The sequence below is a fragment of the Sciurus carolinensis genome, chromosome 12 (genome assembly GCF_902686445.1).
Source record: "Sciurus carolinensis chromosome 12, mSciCar1.2, whole genome shotgun sequence".
Classification (NCBI taxonomy): Eukaryota; Metazoa; Chordata; class Mammalia; order Rodentia; family Sciuridae; genus Sciurus; species Sciurus carolinensis.
This window is the reverse complement of record NC_062224.1, coordinates 112303881-112326186: the sequence shown is the minus strand read 5'-3', so window position 1 is coordinate 112326186 and position 22306 is coordinate 112303881. Positions and strand designations below refer to the sequence as shown.

General features: G+C 36.8%; 1 protein-coding gene across 14 annotated transcripts in view; it reads left to right on the top strand.

Annotated features, from left to right (window-relative positions):
* Prrc2c (proline rich coiled-coil 2C) overlaps nt 1-22306 on the top strand; it is an 85000-nt gene that overhangs the window by 47426 nt on the left and 15268 nt on the right. For 12 of the 14 annotated variants that reach the window (XM_047520275.1, XM_047520271.1, XM_047520282.1 and 9 more), the window contains 9 exons: nt 603-2849; nt 4724-4932; nt 8704-8858; nt 9798-10632; nt 11015-11100; nt 15217-15405; nt 15548-15799; nt 17222-17314; nt 20583-20684. In XM_047520275.1, the coding sequence (XP_047376231.1) occupies nt 603-2849; nt 4724-4932; nt 8704-8858; nt 9798-10632; nt 11015-11100; nt 15217-15405; nt 15548-15799; nt 17222-17314; nt 20583-20684 (4168 nt within the window). The remainder of the gene's footprint in view (nt 1-602; nt 2850-4723; nt 4933-8703; nt 8859-9797; nt 10633-11014; nt 11101-15216; nt 15406-15547; nt 15800-17221; nt 17315-20582; nt 20685-22306) is intronic. The other 2 variants (XM_047520276.1, XM_047520279.1) reach the window with 2 other exon arrangements.

Here is a 22306-nt window from a genome sequence, read left to right as displayed (position 1 = left end):
TGTTGTTAATATTTTAAAAGGGTAGTTGTAGCTCAGTGATAAGAGCAGTTGTCTAACATATGTGAAGTCCTAGGTTCAGTGCCCAGTAAGTAGCAGGAGGGGGGACCTCTGCTGTACAAGACTGTGCTTCTGTTACAAGCACAGTCTTTTATAGCAGAGCTTCAGAACTGCTTCATTTTGTGTAACTGACACTTTTACCATCAAAGCAGCATCTTCCCATTTCTCCACTACCCTCAGCCCCTTGCAGCCACCACTCTGCTTTCTGACTTGATGCATCTGATTACTTTAGATACCTCCTATAAGCAGAATCATGTATTTGTCCTGACTGGCTCAAAGGTTTATCCATGTTGTAGTATTTCCCTTTTTATTTCTGAATAATATTCTACTAAATAATATTTACTCATTCAGGATAGATATTAGGCTATCCCCATCTTGGTCATTGTGGATAATGATGCACTGAACTTTTTATAAGGAGATAAAGATGCTCTTTATGATTCACATGGTCCACAGTTAATATTTTTAAATTAGGTTATTTTTGCTGTACACAGACATGTGGGAAAGATTGCTTTGTTGGTTATGCCTTTGAACTTCCATCATTGTAGGCCTGAAGCTGCATTGGAGCAGGAACAGATTACCACTGCTTATCCTGTAGAACACAGTCAGTTGGAAACTCATCCAAAAGCAGACTTTGTCAGAGAATCAAGTGAGACAGAAGTACAGAAGTTTTTAAGCAGATCTGTGGAAGACATTAGACCTCACCATACTGATAAAAATAATCAGTCTGCTTGTTTTGATGTACCTGATCCAAAGACCTTGTCCACTCCTCCAGAAGAGCGAATTTCAGCTCTAGAAAGTCAGCCTTCCCGGAAAAGAAGTGTTTCCCATGGATCTAATCATACTCAGAAATCAGAGGAGCAAAGAAATGAGCCCTCTGGAAGCATTCCTAAAGTAACAGGTAGATGCATTGATTCCAAAGACATAGAAAGGCCAGAGGAGAAACCAAGAAAAGATGGCTTTCTACGTTCTTCTGAAGGACCAAAACCTGAAAAGGTGTATAAATCTAAATCAGAAACTCGTTGGGGCCCAAGACCAAGCTCCAACAGAAGAGAAGAAGGTAATGATAGACCTGTGAGAAGATCAGGTCCCATTAAAAAACCTGTACTTAGAGATATGAAAGAGGAACGGGAGCAAAGGAAAGAGAAAGAAGGAGAAAAGGTTGAAAAGGTCACTGAGAAAGTTGTAAAACCTGAAAAGACAGAAAAGAAAGATCTTCTTCCTCCCCCACCACCATCTCCAGCACCAATTCAGCCACAGTCAGTTCCACCACCAGTGCAGCCAGAATCAGAGAAACTTCCTTCAACAGAAACTTCAGTTGTTGCTCACAAGCCATCTCAAGATACTGAGAAGCCCGTGGAAACTGTAAGTAGTGTTCAGGTGGAGCCTGCAGTGAAAATTGTAAACCAGCAAACTATTGCAGCACCAACAGTCAAAGAAGAAAAACAGCCTGAGAAAGTTATCAGCAAAGATGTTGGTATAGAGAGACCTCGACCAGATTCAAGACCAGCAGTTAAAAAAGAATCAACTTTACCCCCCAGGACATACTGGAAAGAAGCTAGAGATCGAGACTGGTTTCCAGATCAAGGATACCGAGGCCGGGGCCGAGGTGAATATTACTCCAGGGGTCGAAGCTACAGAGGCTCTTATGGAGGGCGTGGCAGGGGTGGAAGAGGACACACTCGGGATTATCCTCAGTATAGAGACAACAAGCCAAGAACAGAGCACATGCCTTCAGGCCCTCCGAGACAGCGAGAAGAAAGTGAGACACGAAGTGAGAGTTCTGATTTTGAAGTCGTCCCCAAAAGAAGACGTCAGCGGGGTTCAGAGACTGACACAGACAGTGAAGTTCATGAAAGTGCAAGTGACAAGGATAGTTTAAGCAAAGGCAAACTCCCCAAAAGAGAGGATCGGTCTGAAAACAAAAAACCCATAAAGCCTCAGTCTTCTTTCAAGCCTGAAAACCATGTCCGGATAGATAATCGACCACTTGAAAAGCCTTATGTTAGGGATGATGATAAGTCAAAACCAGGCTTCCTCCCTAAAGGAGAGCCTACAAGGCGAGGCAGAGGGGGGACTTTTAGGCGGGGTGGAAGAGATCCTGGAGGCCGCCCATCACGTCCTTCTACCTTACGAAGACCTGCTTATCGGGACAATCAGTGGAACCCAAGGCAGACAGAAGCTCCTAAACCAGAAGATGGAGAGCCACCAAGAAGACATGAGCAGTTTGTTCCTATACCAGCAGATAAAAGGCCTCCAAAATTTGAACGAAAATTTGACCCAGCCAGAGAGAGGCCCCGAAGGCAGCGTCCTACCCGACCACCAAGGCAAGATAAGCCTCCTCGGTTTAGAAGGCTGAGAGAGAGGGAAGCTGCTTCAAAAACAAATGAGGCGCCAGTGGCCACAAATGGCACCGTTAACAATATGGTCCAAGAACCAGCCAGTACTGCTGGGGATATTCCTGGGAATAAGACACCAGATTTATCTAACCAGAACTCTTCAGATCAGGCAAATGAAGAGTGGGAAACAGCCTCTGAAAGCAGCGATTTCAATGAGAGGCGGGAAAGGGATGAAAAAAAAAATGCTGATTTGAATGCACAAGCAGTTGTCAAGGCTGGTGAGAATACCTTGCCCCCGAAGAGAGAAATAGCAAAGAGAAGCTTCTCCAGTCAGAGACCTGGGGTAGATCGGCAGAATCGACGTGGCAACAGTGGTCCACCCAAATCAGGAAGGAATTTCTCAGGTCCAAGGAATGAAAGAAGAAGTGGCCCACCATCAAAAAGTGGAAAGAGAGGGTGAGTACTTTTTTATCCATAAAAGATGTATGTGCCTTAAAAGAAGCTGAAAGTAGAATTCTTGGTTTGAATCATGCAAAGAGCCAATCTAGAATAGAAGACCAAGACATTGTATTCCCCAAAGGAGCTTGAAGAACAGGGTAATGCCACTTAGAAGGCTTCACATGCTAAGTCCTCTTAGAAGGGTGTAGCTCCCATGGAGGGACATGTGCAGCATCTTTATTTGTTAAGTCATCTTATTGCTGGTGGGTAGCCCTCCTCTATTAATTTCTCCTTGCAAAACTGGTGCTATACAGTTCTGATATTTAAATTACTATGTTGCAACTGTATACTCTTGTCACTGTACACCAGTTTCTCAAGAATCATGTTGAACCTTAAAGATAATTATATTCCCCCCTGAATTTGCAAAACTATTTGAATTTAGTTGATCCAACTAGAAAGAGACCCCAAAAAAAATCTCTGCCCAACCTCCAAGGCTACCAATAACATAAATGCCATAGAAATGGATTAAAAAAAAAAAAAAAAACTTTCTAAATTATGCCAAACTTGGTCTAGTTCTTTAATAATAATACATTAGTATCGATTTTAGTATCAGGTAGCAATTAAGGTTCAGAATACCTGGGTCAAATCAAGGCTCTAGTACTTCCTAGTTGGTTCCTCACCAGTAAAATGGAGAGAAAGTAATAGCGTTCAGTGTGTGATAATTACTAAGATAACATTTGTAATGCACTTAACACTTAATATGTAGTAATCAGCCATTATGAGTGTGTGCCCCATTATTAAACCAGATTTCCAGAGTTGCAGCCTGTTAATAAGAATTTATTTGGCAATATTGCATTAATCTGAATTCCTTATTTTCATACTTAATATTTCAGGTTACTATTCTAGTAAGAGAAAATTCTTTTGCTTTCCAGATCATTAGAAAAGATTCCAGGGGAATTATGTAGCCAGTTTTGTTTCCTTAGTGCCTGCTTAACTCATAATGTGAATTTCCCTTTATAGACCAAGAGATCAGAATAACAAAAATGCTGAACCAAATAATTCCTCAACTGTAACTGAATTATTAGATTTCAAATAATATGATTCAAGGGAACTCTCGATCTGATTTTTGTGCCTTGTAGATAGCAACTACTTGGAGCCTGCAGAAATAGCAGTGACTGATTATAGGTAACACAGATGTTTTACTAGAGTCCTATTTAGAGGAAATGAGTTCATTCTTCAAGTGCTTGAGGTCGTGTCAGGCACTTGGTAAGCTTTCATTTTGCGTAATACTTTAGGCTAACGTGAAAATGAATTAATAAGCCCTTTTTCCATACTCTTGTCTTTTGGAAATTTTTTTAAAAATAAACCTATACGTTGTTAGGAAACCAAAACTAGGAATATATTTTGATTTATGAAGTGAAGTATTTTCATGTTAAAGATTTTTTAATATGTTTACATTGATTTATAAATCTGATTAAACTTTATATGTATATCACGTATAGTATAAATATAGGCTGCTTCTTAAATTTTTTATGAGATGCCCACATTGGAAAAGAATCTGTCATGAATACTTTGATCTTAATATTGGGATTTTTCTGTTATAAATAATATTAAGTGGCTCATTTATGCTAGGATAGACATGAGCACAGTAAAAGCCTTCTGGGGATGATTAGAATTCTGAAACTTCATTGCTGGGGAAAATCTCTAGTCTACTTTGATTGGGAGGCTCAGTTTTGGTGAAGAAGTTCTCTCAAAGGTGATTCAGACTTTATTGGATTGGCTTTAGAGTCTTCTATCCCATTGCTGTTCTTAAACTTGGTAAACTGCCCATAAGAGTATTTTTATTTTGCTTGGGGGTGTGAAGGTAGTAATATTTCAAATTATTTTTGTAGGCCATTTGATGACCAGTCTTCAGGCATAGCAGGTGTTGACCCTGCCAGTAACAGCTCTGCACACCACCCGGAGGGAGCACCTAATGGTGCAGGACAAAAGAACTCCAAGGATTCTACTGGGAAGAAACGAGAGGATGCAAAGCCAGGCCCTAAGAAGCCCAAGGAGAAAGTAGATGCTCTGTCACAGTTTGATCTCAACAATTATGCAAGTATGTCATCGACTTTTCATTTTATTTGTTACATTTAAGTTGATGTTATAAAGAAGTCATCAGAGAAGGAAAGAAATGTTTAGGGTAGAGATAAGAGGGTGACTGAAATACTGATTTAAAGTAAAATAACACCAACTTTTAGCCTAACTTTAAATGCTTTATAAAAATTTTGTTAAAGAGGGCTGGGGAGATAGCTCAGCTGGTAGAGTGCTTGCCTCACAAGCACAAGGCCCTGAGTTTGGTCCCCAGTACCAAAAAAAAAAAAAAAATTTTGTTAAAGATAATCCATCAGGGTTTTACTTTTGTTCCTAATAAAGGAGACAACTGATTAATGCACCTTACCTTGCCATACAGGTACTCAGTGAAGATGCTTATCTTGATGTATGCAAGTTCTATTTCTCTAAAAACATAAGGAAAAAATGTTAATGAGTAATAACCTTGGCAAGGTTGTTTTTTTAAGACCTGGGAAGTTAGGAATAGGTGATACTACACAAGAGTTTGTTGCTATGGAGAAATGCCTTAAGGGAGCTGTGAAATCATGAGTGGCCAGTGTGGAAAATGACACATGAAGAGAATAGGAGGAGGACACTAATAATAATAATATCCAAAGAGACATTTAAAATGCGAAAGTGCACTGTTATTCACTGAGATGAAACCGAAGCTGAAAACGAAAACGGTGAGAGATTTACTAAGAGCAGATAGTCGTAATGAGAAGGTTAGGTTAGGTAGTTATTCCAGTTTTAAAAGGTATAGGTGGGTTCTTCTTTCATCTCAGTCATGGTGATTTATACATACTAAATCCCAGTTTGGGCCCAGGTATTGGCCCTTATTTCTAGACCAGTGAGTCTTTAAATTTACTTTCCAGACTATCAACATCATCTGGAAGTTTGTGGGAAATGCAAATTCTTGTCCACCCTAAACCTAGTAAATCAAATCTGAGAGTAGGTGGCTGCAATCTGTTTTTCAGGTTATTCCAGTGTGTGGTAAAGTTTGAGAATCACAGTTCTAAATTACCATTTTAAAATCTATATGGAAAAGTAAACTGATCTTCATTTTATGTTTAAGGATTTCTAGTTAGATCATTTAGAGTAGTGATTCTCAACATGAGTGATTTTGCACCTTAGGGGATATTTGTCTGTCTCTGGAGTTGTGAGAGATTTTGTTTTGTTTTTCTGCAGTGCTGGGAATTAAATTCAAGGGTGCTTTATCACTGAACTACATCATTAGTCCTCTTTGGTTTTTTGTAATTTTGAGAAAGGGTCTCACTAAATTGCCAGGATTACCTTTGAACTTGGAATCCTCTTACCTCAGCCTCCTGAATTGCTGGAATTACACATGTGTACTGCCACACCCAGCTCTAGAGGGATTTTTAACTTTCCCACCTGGGGTGGGGTACTACTTACATCTAGTGAGTAGAGGCTAGAGATACTACTAAACATCCTATAGCGCACAGGACAGCCAGCCCAAATATTAATAATACTTAAGTTGAGAAATCTTGAGGAACTTGATTACCAAGCTTTGGAAGAATAAGTGAACATTACTCAAAGTCCATGGAACCCAGCAGGTTTATCTTTCCAGATTTGTTTACCAATTTTCCTTCTTCCAAAGAAGTTTTGGATAGAAATTTCTCAAAGTATCTTATTGTTGGATTAAGATATAATAAAAAGAGACAAGAGCTCTGTGTATTTCTGAATGGATAATAAAGATTGGACTGTTCATTTTGATTTATTAAAATTATATTTAAGAGTTAGTCATCTTTAGATTGTTTTCCTGATAACACTGATTGAATAGCATAAAGTATAGTAAAGTACCAGCCAAGAACAGGTATTGAAAATAACAGAAAGTTTGCTCAACTATACGTAAATGCCAAAATAACTTTGCAGAAGATTTAAAGAAGCTCCTACTCAAGAAAGTTAAAATAATAAGTTATGGCATAGCTGTGAAGAGAGACTTCTCTCACATGCACACTATGATATATAGTCGTCTCCCTCACCCACTGAAGATACCTGAAATTGTAGATAAAATTTAATATATAAATTAGTCACAGTAAAAGATTAACAATTATAACTAATAATAAAGAAGAACAATTATAGTTATAACAGTAGTGTAATAAAAATTGTGTGAATGTGGTCTCAAAATACTATCTTGTACCCACCTTTTTTGTGATATGTGATGATAGAACATCTAAATGATGAGATGAAGTGAAGTGAATCATGAATAATGTAGCATTAGTCACTAAAGAAGAATTATTTGATTGAACACTGTGATACCTCCGTATCTGATCTGGTAACAGGCTACTGAGTGACTCATGGGCAGGTAGCAGGGGTACACTGGCCAAAGGAATGATTTATGCCTGGGCAGGATGGCACAAGGTTTCATCACACTATTCAGAATGGCATGCAACTTATAACTTACTGATTATTTACTTCTGACTTTTTCGTTTAATATTTGTAGACAGTTAACTGTTGGTTACTGAAACTTGGAGAGTAAAACTGTGGGTTAGGAAGGACAGGACCACTAATTGAAAAGTAAGGTGAATTTAGAATTAAGAGGCCTCCTCACCTTGCATTGACATCCTTTAAAACAATTGACAAAGACCTTTAATTGAAATGGGCGCATGCTTCATTTTTACAGTTACTAATATCTTAAATAAAAGTGTCTTAGATCATTCAAAATGAGTTGAGTTCTTTACTTTCGAAATCAAGTTTTTTATTGGAAAAGCAGTAACAATCATTTTCTAATGAGCAAAAACCAGTCTCAGTATTCATTTTTCATTTTCCCTATAAGTCTTTACATAAATGCTGGTTTTATTTTGTTTTGCTTTGTTTTTATTTATTGTAAACAAATGGGATACATGTTATTTCTCTGTACACGGAGTAAAGGCGTACCATTTGTGTAATCATTAATTTTAAATGCTGGTTTTTAATCTATTTTAAAAGAATTATCTGTAGATTGCCTGTGAACTTATTCATGAACAGTTACATCTATAACTAAAAACCACATCACCTGAACTAATTTGTTTTATTTGAATTGCCATTTAATAGATTTAGAGTTCATATACTCTTTAAGATACAAAATTTAAGGTGGGCTAAATAATGGTTACTTGGACAAGAAGTTGAAAATACATGAGATCGTCAACTAGGTGATTTTGATGTTTATACCTTTTGGCTGCTTTACATTCATGTTAATTTCATTTGTTTTAACAACTACACATTGTAGACAGGGTGTCTGTGAAATAGGGCATTAAGAGTCAGAAGATCAACAATGCAAGCCTCATCTTTAACAGATCAGCTTTTCAGAGCTTCTTTCATCCTTTGGAAAAGGAAAATAATAGCAATAGCCACCTTTTAGAGTGGGGGAATGCAAATGAGGTAAAGTACTGTTAAATCACTGCACATCTGAGGTCAAGAGGTAGGAGTTAGTAAGTCATAGAATAATTATGATTTTTTTTAAGGCATTAGTATTTATATTGCTTACAGAGAACAAAAATCATGTCATTCAAAGTGTACAGTTTGAGGATTTTTACTTTTAACCTTTCTTATGAAATCTTTTAAATCTTATGCATGGCCATCTTATAGGATGGGGAATAGATTATCCTATAAATTAAAACAGCCAAATCTCTTTTCTTCTTTTCACTTGTGCGTTCCTTCCCTCCCTCCCCCCCCCCCCCCCCTCTTCCCTCCCCCCCCATTACTGCATTACTAGACAATATTTCTGTTCTTTGATTTGAAACAAGGAAAATATTATTTAAATCTCTTTTCACAATTCCAGGTGTTGTTATAATTGATGATCATCCTGAAGTAACAGTAGTTGAAGACCCCCAGTCAAATTTGAATGATGATGGTTTTACTGAAGTGGTATCCAAAAAGCAGCAAAAACGTTTACAGGATGAGGAACGCCGAAAGAAGGAAGAACAAGTCATACAGGTTTAAACTTGTTTCAGTTTCTCACTACTTACTTAAATTGCTGCCCAAAGTATGTTAGCAAATCAAGGTTTCTGTCTACTGGGAAAGTCAAGCCTGTGTTTTATTATTTAGGGTAAATTTTACAATATAATCATTGTATACCATCTTTAATTAAATTCAGCAGTGTGTTTATATGTTCACATTGTCATGTTATTTCCCTCATAGTATTGTTAATTTTAAGTGACCATGAAAATCTAATGAACACAAATGCCTTGATCCAACAGATTATAAATTCTTAGCCTAGAAAAGTTCCTATTATAATCTAAATTAGTTTATTTAAATGCACAGGATGAAAAGAATAATTATTGAGTTTAACTGAGCCAACAACCCTTGGAGTCAGATATTTTCAGTAGTCATTTATTCTTGCTAGACTGAAGGTAAAGTAGTGTGTGTGCCCTCTATGGCCAACCACACTCCCAAAATTAATGTTTTTTTGACAAACACACTAGTTGAATGAGGTACTAAGTAGTCTTTCGTCTGCTCAGGTCGGGTATGGCTGCCAAATAAATTTAATTTCAGAACTGTGGAAAAAAATTTGTGGAGCTATATATCAAAAGTGTACAATGTTTGTCTTACAGCCTTGCTCTGTGGTTGCCTCTTTGGTAAAGTAAAAGATCTAAGTTATCGGTAGTTTATTTTGTTATTAATTACATGCATGAGCCTGGGCACTGTGGTGCACACCTGTAATCCAAGTGACTCAGGAGACTGAGAGGAGAGGATCCAAATTCAAGGCCAGCCTCAGCAAATTAGCAAAATTTGTCTCAAAAGGGTTGGGACTACAACTCAGTGGTAAAGCGTCCCTGGGTTCAGTCCCCAGTACCATAAAAAAAAGACTGTACATGTGTGAACTGTTGCTTCCAGCTGTGTTATTGACAAAACAATTTCCACCATTTTTTAAAGGTCTGGAACAAAAAGAACACAAATGATAAAGGAAGAAGTCAGACTTCTAAGCTTCCTCCAAGGTTTGCAAAAAAGCAGGCTACAGGGACCCCACAGAGCCAGTCTCCGGCCTCAACTCTCGCTTCAGCACCAGCTCCAACCTCAACCTCAGCTCCAGTTCTGATACCACCCACAGTTCCAGTTCCAGCCTCAACCACAACTCTCGTTCTAGCATCACCCACAGCTCTAATTCCAGTCTCAGCCCCAGCTCCAGTTCTAACCTCAGCCTCAACTTCGGTTCCAACCTCAGCCCCAGTTCCAGCCTCCACTTCTGCTACAGTCACAGCTTCTTCTTCAGCTTCAATCTCAGCTCCAACTTCAGCCCCCATCCTTGCCTCAGTGTCAACCCCAGCTTCCGTCCCCATTCTGGCCTCAGCTTCAATTCCCATCCTTGCTTCAGCCCTAGCACCAGCTTCAACTCCAACTGTAGCCCCAACTGTCACAGCCCCAACTGCACCAGCTGTCTCAGCTCCACCTGTCTCAGCCCCAGCAGCCCCAGTCCCACTTGCCCCAGCCTCAGCTGCAACCCCAACCCCAGCTCCAGCCCCTACCACTCCAGCCCAGACTCAGGCACAGACCCACAAACCAGTCCAGAATCCACTACAGACTTCAACACAGCCTTCAAAACAGCCACCACCTTCAATTAGGCTACCTTCAGCTCAGACACCTAATGGCACAGATTATGTAGCCACAGGGAAGTCCATCCAGACTCCACAGTCACATAGCACTCTTACAGCTGAATTATGGGATAACAAGGTGTCCTCCCCAACTGTGCTGAATGACATCTCTAAGAAATGTAAGTTTGCACCAGAGAGGTAAGGTAGATGGTGTGGCACAGGAATACTGAAGTTGGTTTTCCATTTTATTTATATCAATGTTTTTTCTAATCTCATTCTTCATAGTAAGAAGCAGTAATAGTTCTTTTGTAGCTTTCTTTCTTAAAGTCCTTATTTCTAAAATATAATTAACAACTATATTGTATCTTATGGACACAAGTTTGTGTTGATTTAAAAAATAACATACAATTTTTAGGGGGACTTTTTATTTTGGCAAGTAAGAATCTGTGACATGAGAAGTCATTGTTTTATTGTCTGGCTATCATTATGAGAAAGTTAAATGGTCTAGAAATTATCGGCTTCTCCATTTGAATGATCATATTTTCTTTGTCTTCTTTTTAGTAGGTCCCATTAGTCCACCACAGCCACCTGCAGTCAGTGCATGGAATAAACCCTTAACATCTTTTGGATCAGCTACTTCATCAGAGGTGGGAATAGGCTTCTTGGCATTGGTAGTGTTAGTATGACAGATTTTTTTTAAAATCATTCAAATCTTAGTATGCCTGAAAAATCACCAAAAAACCTATTAAGAGAGATTGCTGAGTCTGTTCAAAGTTTCTGGTTCATTGGGTTGGGACCTGAGTATGTTTCTAATAAATTCCCAAGTGATGTTTAATGTTGCCAGACTTCTACATTTATAAGCTACTTCTCACCCCCACACTTATTAAGGTTAAGTATTTGTTTTCTTTCTAGTCATTAAAAAAGACCTTATGGAACAGAACATATAAGTGCAATTACTATTTTCTGAATTTTCTATCATGTTTCTAGCTTGAATAATTAGAAACCTCTTACAAGGTATTGTTTCAACATAGTTTCTCAAGCATGTACTTTATTGGAAAATGACTATTTAGGTCATTGGTTTTTGGTTTGGGTATGGTTTGCTTTAGTACCAGGGATTGAACCCAGGGGTGCTTAACCACTGAGCCACATCCCTGGACCTTTTTATTTTATTTGGAGACAGGGTCTTGCTAAATTGCTGAGGCAGTCCCTGAACTGGAAACTTCCTGCCTCAGCTCACAAGTTGCTGGGATTACAGGCATGCCCCAATGCACCCATCTAAGTTATTGTTAAATGAACTAATGTTTATCAGACACTTGTTATTATACTGTTCTAACTTATAAACTTAAAAACCTTAAAAAGGACAGTCTCCTCCTAGGGTTTCCACTGTAGTGTGACGGACAGTCAAAATAAATGATAGTAGTTTTTTTTCTTTTTGTGGTGCTGGAGATCAGATGTAGTATGCTTCATGGTGATGAGAGCTGAGGATAAAAGCAGATCAGGGAAGGTACCTAAGGAATTTCCCGAGGAGTATGGTGACAATTTAGGGTGGTGGTCAGAAAACCCTACTTAGATCACAGTGTTTGTGTATTTGTTGTGAGATGGGGACTCACCATGTTACACAGGCTGACCTCAAACTTGCAATTCTCCTGCCTCAGCCTCTAGAGTAGTTACAATGACAGGAATTGAGTAGCATTTGAATTAAAGTTTTTAAGAAGTTAAGAGTGCACATTTAAATGTTTATTTAAATGTTTGGGGAAAATGAATTTCAAATTCAGAGAATAGCTGTTAGGAAAACCATGAGACAGGAACATTTGATATATTTGAGAAAGTTCAGGGAGAGACCCACGTAACTAGAGCAAAATGGGAGACAGGGAGAAAATAGATGAAATTGAAGAGGAAGGGTATGTCCTGTTGGAACTCTGGAGGGGTAGGAAGCCATTGGAGGGTTGAGCAAAGGAGTATCAGAATCTGCCTTGAAAGGTTTTTTTGTTAAGAATAGTCTATGGGGGCAACGTAAGAGCAGAATGCTATTGTAGTAGTCATTTAATAACAAATCAGGGAAATGGCATTGAAGGTCATGAGAAATGGTTAATTTCTGGGTATGTGAAGATCAAGCTGATGTGAGTTAAATGTGGAGTGTTGGAAAAAAGAGCAGTTAAAGTTAGCTTCAGAGCTTTTGGCTTGAGTAGCAGTAGGAAGGATAAAACTCCCATCTGCTGAACTTGAGAAGCTACAGAAGGATCAGGAAGGAGAAGAGAAAATTAAGGGACTTCCCTGCTTGGGAAAATGCTGGACATGGGGAAGCTAAGTGATTGAAGTGTCTTAAAAGCCAAATAAAAATAAGAAGGGATAGATGAAGTACGTCAAATGCTGCTGTAGGTCAAGCTATAGAGGCACTGAGTTAACAGCTTCAGTTGACGTTAAGGAAGTCACTGATTGATGACTTTGAGAGCAGTATTAGTGGAGAAATGGGCTCATGAAAGCTTGGTTAGAGTGAAAATGGGCATAAGGACAAGCATAGCAAACCCCAGAGGATACTCCTACGCTGCCTGACAGCTGCCTGACACTTCTGTCAAGATGCCGTGGCGGTTCTCTAAGGTTAGATCACTTATCGACCTCATGGCAGTCTATATAAAGACATTCTGTGAAAAAGTCATCTTAACACAACTCTCAGAATGTACCCTGTTGTAAAGCAATTTATGAATTTTGTGCTTTTAAAGTGTTCAGAGAAATGGGGCAGTAAATGAAGACATAGTTGAGGTTTTTTCATTTGGTTTTCTGTTTGTGTTTTTGAGGAAGTTTCCCATTTATTCCACATACCACTTTAATAGTAGGACTGGAGGAGTCCTCATCATCACTTTTAATGATAAAGTTCTTTGAGAACTCTTCATACAACCCTACTTGATCTTGATAGGATTCAAAGAGTCTTTGTTTAATTTTTTTGTTGTTGCCTGTTGGTATTGGCATTATGATTAATTATAAGGAGCACTTAAACACAAAGTTTGAAGATCTTTCATGCTGATATGAGGGACAAAGTGAAAAGTATGTGTTACATATTTTTTTTTCATAGCTTTAAGGTTTTTCTCAAAGGCCTTACACTATAGAATGTGAAAGAGGGGTGTGTACATGTCTTCACCTTCAGTCAGTGGGGAATCTAGGTATTTTGGTGGTATCTCAGTTTTATCTCACAATGGTTTCTTCATTCTCATTGTGTTTTTGTTTTTGTTTTACATTTTCTGGAGAGAAGGTTAGGTTTTATGTAAATGTTCTTTTCCCATCGTGAAATTTTAAATTTGCAAAGTTGATACTTCCAAGGATGGGAAGAATTTTCTGGTGAGAAGATGACTCCAGTGAAAGAGAGAACTTATTATCATTGTTTGTATTATGTATACTTTATAAACATTTTTTGTACAAAGGGTATAATCTTAAAACTTGACATTTTCTAACCATCAATCTTTTCCTATTCAATTATGTAGAGTTCTTAATTATTTTTATATGTAATTAATGGCCTTCACAGTGATTAAATAAAATAGCAATATTCTGTTCTCTTAATACTATTTGTACATGTATACTTGACATGTATACAGAATTTTAGCACTGACTAAAGCAAATGGAAATTTTTATTCTAATTTTTATCACTTTGTATTTGAAGGTGAATATAAAATAACATTATTATAGTGAAATTTAACAGTTACCAGTATGCAGTATAAGTAATACTAAACTCCAGGATGTAATATGAAGTTGTGATTCAGTTATTAGACCAAAGCTGTAGTTGAGCTTTTTCCCTAATTCTCATTAGTTTTTTGTTTCTTTTTCCATGAATAAAATAAGTTGTTACAACCAAGTCCCATGCCATTCAGTCTCCTACTTGTCCATCTTCCTCCACTCCTTCCAAAGTTGCTGTGCCCCAGCCTTGCTGGCCTGTTTTGTTCTTGACCTGTACACTACATGTTAGCTTTTTCTGAATCACTTTCTTTGTCTACCATTCTAAAGTGTCTCATTCATTAACCCTAATTTGATTTCTGTATGTCCCTTACATGACTTTTCAGTTTTCTCTTTTTTTTTTTTTTTTTTTTTTTAATTTATTTTTTTTTTTTAGAATGCAAACTAGATCGCCTAGCACAGATACTGTACTTACTTGGTATATTAGCTGGCTGACTGCTGAATTGATTTCTTGTATGTATGCCACTTTACCAGTCATACACTACTTTAATGTTATTTTAAGATTTTTTTTTCTTTTCTTTCCTTTTCTTTTTTTTTTTTTTTTTTTTTTTTTCTTGTTGTGCTGGGGATTGAACCCAGGGCCTTGTTCTTACAAGGCAAGCACACTACCCACTGAGCTATATCCCCAGCCCCCTATTATTTTTAGATTTTATTTTTAAAGTAGACTTTCCAAGGAGTGAGTGACACTGGTATTACTTTCCTTTCTCATTCATTCATCTGTTTTAGTGTCTGTGTGTTTGTTGCTTTTACATTTGTTTCAAATGATGAGGCAGTTTGAGGCTATGATATGCCCATGATCACAGCTTTCTTTTACAGCTTTAACATCTTAAACTTAAGTGTCTTCCTAATTTTCGTCTTATCAGTTGTTTTCTAATTGCAGATAATGAGCACTTAAGGAAAAGTTCTCCTAAAATGTAATCATGGTCAATTGCAGTTAATGAATGTGTAGATTACTTTAAATCTTCTAATTTGCTACCTAAATATTTGGTCAAATCTGAACTCTGGTTTGATAGCAAGTTTTACATACTCTTCTTAACTAGGGAACAAAGAATGGTCAAGAGAGTGGTGTTGAAATGGGAATTGACACAATTCAGTTTGGTGCTCCAGCTTCAAATGGGAACGAAAATGAAGTTGTTCCTGTACTTTCGGAAAAGTCTACTGATAAAATACCCGAACCTAAAGAACAACGGCAAAAACAACCACGGGCAGGACCCATCAAAGCCCAGAAGGTAAACATAATTCATAATCCGCAGCATAATTTTAAAAGAAAACCACTAACATTTATAGAGAACAAATAGTTTTAAAATTGAATTTAGTTTTTAGTGAATGTCTTTCATTGTCATCTAGTTTTGTCATAAATGTTGACTTTAGCTTCCAGATTTGAGTCCAGTAGAAAACAAAGAACATAAACCTGGTCCCATTGGGAAAGAACGTTCATTAAAAAATAGAAAAGTAAAAGATGCCCAACAGGTGGAGCCAGAAGGACAAGAGAAGCCAAGTCCTGCAACAGTCAGAAGCACAGATCCCGTCACAGTAAAAGAACCCAAAGCAGTCTCAGAAATGTCTACGGAAATAGGATCGATGATCTCAGTGTCATCCGCAGACTATGGCACTAATGCCAAGGTAAGCAGTGCGGTGGCTGCCCGCTTGTCCATGCACAAACCCTGTCTAAAATGAAGAACAGCAGCACCGTTCTCTTGTTTCCTTTTATGGTGCTGCCAGTCAAACCCAGGGTCTCACATGCATCAGTTACTTTTTTGTTTGTTTGTTTCTATTTTTGCGGAGGCATTTAATTCTATAGTTATTGTTTCTGCAGAGGAGACTTTATTTCATGTTATGTATATGTGATGTAAAAAAATCCTTTAGAGTAAATTATACTGCTTTTTCTGGAAATTGACTCTTAATTCTGAACTGTTTGAGTAACTTAGAGTAGAAAACATCTACACAACATTGGAGGCTTTTCAAAAATAGTTCTGTGCTACTTTTATTCTGCTAATAGATTTATACTGGAACCTTATCTTACCTACTAGTGAGATTCTAAAGTTAGAAAGTGGGCAAACTTTTAGTTTAAGTTGGCATTGAGCCTTTATTTATTTATATGTGGTGCTGAGAATCGAACCCAATGCCTTGCACGAGCTAGACAAGTGCTCTGCCACTGAGCCACAACCCCAGCCCAGAGACTGATTTTTAAAGTATGACAAAGAATATGCATAGGTTATATAAAATACTATACCATCTGTATGAGGGAGTCTTTAGCATCCACAGATTTTGGTATTTGCCGTGAGTCAAAAAAGAACTCTGCAGCCGGGCTTGGTGGCGCACACCTATAATCCTAGTGGCTCGGGAAACTGAGGTGGGGAGGATCGGGAATTCAAAGTGAGCCTCAGCAAAAAGCAAGGCACTAAGCAACTCAGTGAGACCCTGTTTCTAAATAAATACAAAATAGGGCTGGGGATATGGCTCAGTGGTCCAGTGCCTGAATTAAATTTTCAGTACCAAAAACAAACAACCAAAAAAAAAGAACTCATACAGCTACATTCATATAAGTAATTCAGTAGAGTGGTCCAGCTGTACCATACTGAAAGAAGAGATTCATGACATTAAACAAGGAACATCATCCTAAAATCTAATTTATTGTGACAACTAATATTTTCATATTCACTTATCTACATTCTTTTATTTTGAAGAGAATAACAAAAATTGATGATAGTAATCTATAAATCGAGTATGTCAAACACCTAAAAAGTTCTTTTAATCATCTACAGAGATAAATATTTGGTACTGTTGACTACCTCCTGCTACTATACGATGCATTTTTAAATAAGTACAGGAGCTCATCAATAGTTGAAATATTACTTTAATGATGGATCCTTGTTGTATTAGCTTCCTGTTCCTGAGTGAATTTAGATTTTAGTGAGTTGATTCTTAAGATCTGTTCTCCCTTCCTGCTTTCTTCTGAAACAACTTTACAACTGTTAGGCTATCATAAGGAAGTAATCCTTTAATTAGTTTAATTAGTTTCCTTTTTCTATTACTCCTCCACAGGAGTCTGTAACAGACTATACTACACCTTCTTCCTCTCTGCCTAACACTGTGGCTACTAATAATGCAAAGATGGAGGATACTTTGGTTAATAATGTAAGTAATCAATACAAGATATGGCAAGTTTTGATAGGAACCTGGCTATTGTTATCTGTTTGTACCATCTTTTGTTTTCCTTACTATAAGGACCAATATTTAATGTTTATCAGAGAGTTGATAGTAAATTTGTTTTTTTAGACATACTGTTTTTGTAGTATAACTAGCAAAAATCCACCAAGGTTTTTTGACTGAAAGTCATCAGCTTTCCATTTAAATTCACGGCTTGTGGTGCTTAGGATTGATTTCATAAGTACTAATCCTATTAACCTCATTTTAGTAAGAATTTTGGTTCTTAACTCACATTCTACATTAGTGTTTTATTTGATTGGTGATTTTGTTCACAAATGAAGTCTTTGTACCACACACTGAAACCTTATCTAAGACAATAAAAGGCAACTATAGTGTTTTCCAGGAATCAAATATTTCTTTTTTAATTGAGAAATATGTCTGTACATACATCGTCTACCTTACCAACATTCTTTTTGTGAACGTTGAACAATAATGTGTAGGCAAATATTTCAAAAATTCTTTGAAGGTTCTAATATTAAATGATGTGAAGTCATATTGTGAATCAAGCCCCGGTTTCCCAAAGCAGTGTTCTTGTAATTCAAGATGGAGTTAGAGCCAGGTGTACTGGTGCATGCCTGTAATCCCAGTGACTTGGAAGGTTGAAGAAGGAGGCTCACAAGTTTGAGGCCAGCCTCAGCAATTGAGTGAGGCCCTAATAAGCAAATTATCAAAACCCTGTCTCAAAATAAAAAGAATTGAGGATTTGGCTCAGTGGTTAACCCCCTCTAGGTTCAATCTCCAGTACTTTAAAAAAAAAAAATTATATTAGAAGTCAGTATAATCCATCTTTTTGCTCAGCTTTCTGACAGATGAAAAATTGTAAGCTTAATAAAAATGTTAGGTGACTTACTGTGGTCACTACATAATTTAGAAGAACTTTTTTTTTGTTGTTTTAAGTTTTTTTATTTGTTTTTTGTTTCTTGTTTCAAAGGGCAGGTGTGGTAAGCATTTGGTCATTTGCTCTCCTTTGTAAATGTAGCCTCTCTATAAATCAAAGGCTATCCAGCTAAAATGGTGATTGTTCCTTTTAGAAATGTCTTTTACAAATAAATATTTAAATGTTTCTCACAAGGACTTTGACTATCATTTTGATTTTTGTCTTCTGGTATTTTTTCCCCTTGTCTATTTTTCTCTCTAGCATCAAGTATATGGAATTTTAGAAAGGTGAGCTACATTAGGTATCAGCTAATCCAAATGTTATAGTCCATTTGAAGGACTTGTACTGGGTAGCTGAGGAAGAGCAATAGAGAGGAATGAGGAGTAAACTCTTTTCTTTAGGTGATAAGAGCTCTCTAGGATCTGATAGTGTAATTTGTCCTGTTTAATGTTAATTTTAACTAATGTTAAAAAATTTCACTTCATACGTCAAATCCTTCCCTCCTCCTACCTTTCTAAGAGTGTTTACTTCCTGTTTAATAGAGCATTTGGGAAAGAGAAAATTACTGCCTCTCAGTTTAATTCTCATGTCACTGTCTAATCATATAGTGACTCACTGCAGTCTCAGTAGAGTATGATTATTCTTTAACTATGGTGTCTTTTCTCCTTTTAAAAAAATATAGTTATTTCTAAGATGTTTTCAAGAAAGTAAATGATGGTTTTGGAAAGTCTATCCTCTGAAAATACAATTTATGAAATGTGAATATGGAAAAATCATTCTTAGAAACCTTAACATTTGGGCTGGGGGTATAGCTCAGTTGGTAGAGTGCTCTGAGTTCAATCCACAACACTGTAAAAAAAAAAAAAAAAAACTTAAATTTTGTCATCAGAAATATCCAGATTAGCATCTTAATGGTCTCTGTGATCTCTAAGGGTAGTGTGGTAACTCATACACTGATAAGAAACAGTCTTCTGTAGAAGTGAAGAGTATATTAGCAGTGTATCCAGTGTGTGTGTGAAAGCAAGCAGAGAGATCATTTTTAGTAAAGGAGCTTAATAAAAAATCATTAGTTTGGAATGGTTTCCTATTGATTTGATCTTAATGTAGTATTGAAAACAAATGTCCTATATTTTTAGGGCCTTTTAATATGTTCTCTTTAAAAAAAAAAAATCTGGGAATCCATTTTATACATAGAACCTACTTCTTTTTTTAAAGAACACAGTTTAGCCCTATTTCTCTTATTGAGACTTACTACCATTTTTTTACTGACTGATTATTTCTTATTAGTGTGATCCAGTATTGTAATCACTATTTTTGTTTAGTTGTACATGGACACAATATCCTATTTTTATGTGGTGCTGAGGATTGAAGCCAGTGCCTCCATGTGTTAGGCAAGCCCTCTACCACTGAGCCACAACCTCAGCCCCTATAGTCACTGAATATTTTGAATGTCCTAAGGATTTTAAGTAAAAACCACAGCTACTTGCAAGATTTATAAAAGTGTCTCCATTAAATAATTCATGCTGATAGATCTCCATTAGTCCATATAACAGTGATTATCTTAAAACCCCTAACCTTCCCAGCCATTTTTAGCCAAACTACTAAATGAACCATCAGAAGTGAACATTCAGTAGTATTTAATAGAATCCTAAGATCCAGAGCCTTAAAATGGGAAGAAAAAAGGTATGGTAGCCTGTTTCTAGCAATATTTGCCATAATCGTTTTATTATTACAGCAAAATCGTTTGGTGTATTACAGTATGAGTAATATTCCATACTTTGCCCCAGATCTTACTTGCTTGAGTTTAGTTATAAGAAAGTTGACTCTTATCGAAAAGAGGTTAATTTCTTACATTTTCATTGTCATATTAAGTACTTCTCTGGTTGAAATCTGTGGTTCCTCCTATATGGTAAAAGTTGGTTTCCTTAAAGCTTTGCTACATAACATGTGGACCTTGAACCAACAATATTAGCATTATCTGGGAGTAACCCAGAGCAGTTGAATCAGAATATGTTTTTAACACAGCCCAGGTGACGCCCGTGCAGACAAAAATGTGCTGCCTTTAAGCATGCACCTTATGTTTGGGGCAGGCTCTTTTTCTTGTGATCTGTGCATAAAAAGATAGTGTCTTCCCCCCCTCCAAATTACCTGATTGCATAATATCAACTACTGTAAACAGTAAAATTCTTAAGTAATCAAATCTCCCTGTTGCCTCTGATGAAAAGTAAATACCACACTTGGAGTGCTTTAGTGCTGTCATTAATGGGGCTTTTGTAGCAGACTTAGTTAGATTATGATATGTGTTGCCTGCCTTTTCAGGTGCCCCTGCCTAACACCCTACCCCTCCCTAAGAGGGAGACTATACAAGCGAGCTCCAGCCTCACTTCAGTTCCTCCCACTACTTTCAGCCTCACCTTCAAGGTATGTACATTCCATCTCTAAGGGTCCTTCATTATTGCATGCAAGGGGACATGTTCTTTTGGTATCTCTACTAGTTTTATGTGGTAAGCAACAATACCAAGCTGAGGAAATGGAGATGTGAAATTATTCCTTAAAACTTCACTAGCTTTTAATACCAATTAGCAGTGAATTGATATCCTCATGTTTTAAGTGAGGCCTTTTATGCTTGTAATTTTGTATTTTGTCTTTCCTGCTCAAGTGTGAAGTGAGTGAACGCAATTTAGTCATTAAAAATATTTTATAGAAAGGTAGTTAATTAACATGAGTATTCCTTAATAAAAAACATCAGGGGATTTTGATTTAAGTTTACAAAACAGATTTAGCACTTTTTAATGTCAAGCAGTTTAGGCTTATTTTTATCTCTTATTTATAATTTTGAGCTATATTTATTTTTTCACAACTGAGTTATTTGAGACAACTTGTAATCTGTTGTGTACCTTAGATTTATTAGCCTTCTTTTTAAAAAAATGGAATTATGTGATGATTTCTTTTTTCTCTCTCTTTTTTAAGTGTACTTATCTCACTATTGCTCTTTGTTCATAATCTGGGCAACTGCAGTAATTAGCATCTGGTTAATTCACTGGTTGACAGTGAATATCTTTGACGGTGTTTAGAAAGAGGAGAGGAAACCTACATTGTTTTATCATGTGGTCTGTGTTCATTTCTGGACTCATTCAACTCAAGTCCCCAGCCTCCTGATCACTTCTCTCCCTGACCCTCTTCTTATAAGAGGCTTATTAGTAAATATGTTCAAAGTTATAAAATTTTAGAAAATAGCTACCCATGCTTTATATCATCCTTACCAATCTGTACTATTTACTGCCAGTTCCTGTTAGGCCTTTGCTGTTTCTTTTCACTTAAATGACTATCTCAGTCTGTGTTCTTTACTTTGTCTAATAATTTATATAATTTTTATCATTATGCTATCCAAGACAGTAATCTAACTTCACATAAACAATTTGTCTTTATTTTTTAAGCCAGTAGTTAATTCTTAAGGATATTGTTCATCTTTGCCTTTCACTCATGTTTTATCATTCCAAGAAGAAATAATATACGATTAGTTGAAATTAAATTGCATAAGACACAAAGCTTTCTCTAGTTTTGTTGTTTCTGACATCACTTTTTGAGCAATAAATGAAATAAAGAAATTTCTATATAGATGTTGCTGAGAGTGTGTATTGTTAAACAATTGTAGTTTTAGTTTCCTTGTAGTTCCAAAAATAGAAATTTCAAGTTTTCTTCCTGCCTAATAAATGAGATTAAGTCAAATACATATGGCCTATATATTATGCAGTGTTGATTTGCTAAAATTTGTTTCCTCAGCAAAACTGGTGTGAAAGACAATGTACATCCAAATTGTTTTTTGATTAACCCCCCACAAGGTAATTGTGAGAAAAATTAAAGACTTCCCAAGCACATAGGCATCCTACATTCTGAATGTACAACGGTGGCAAGTAGTCATTAAGACAAGGTGATATGAGGACTATGTGTTTTAAAAGGGATGCAGGTGGGGGCCCTTGGGTTTAATTATATTTCCACAGTGAACTTGTTGGCTCTTTCACATTCTTAAAGTACATTAAAAT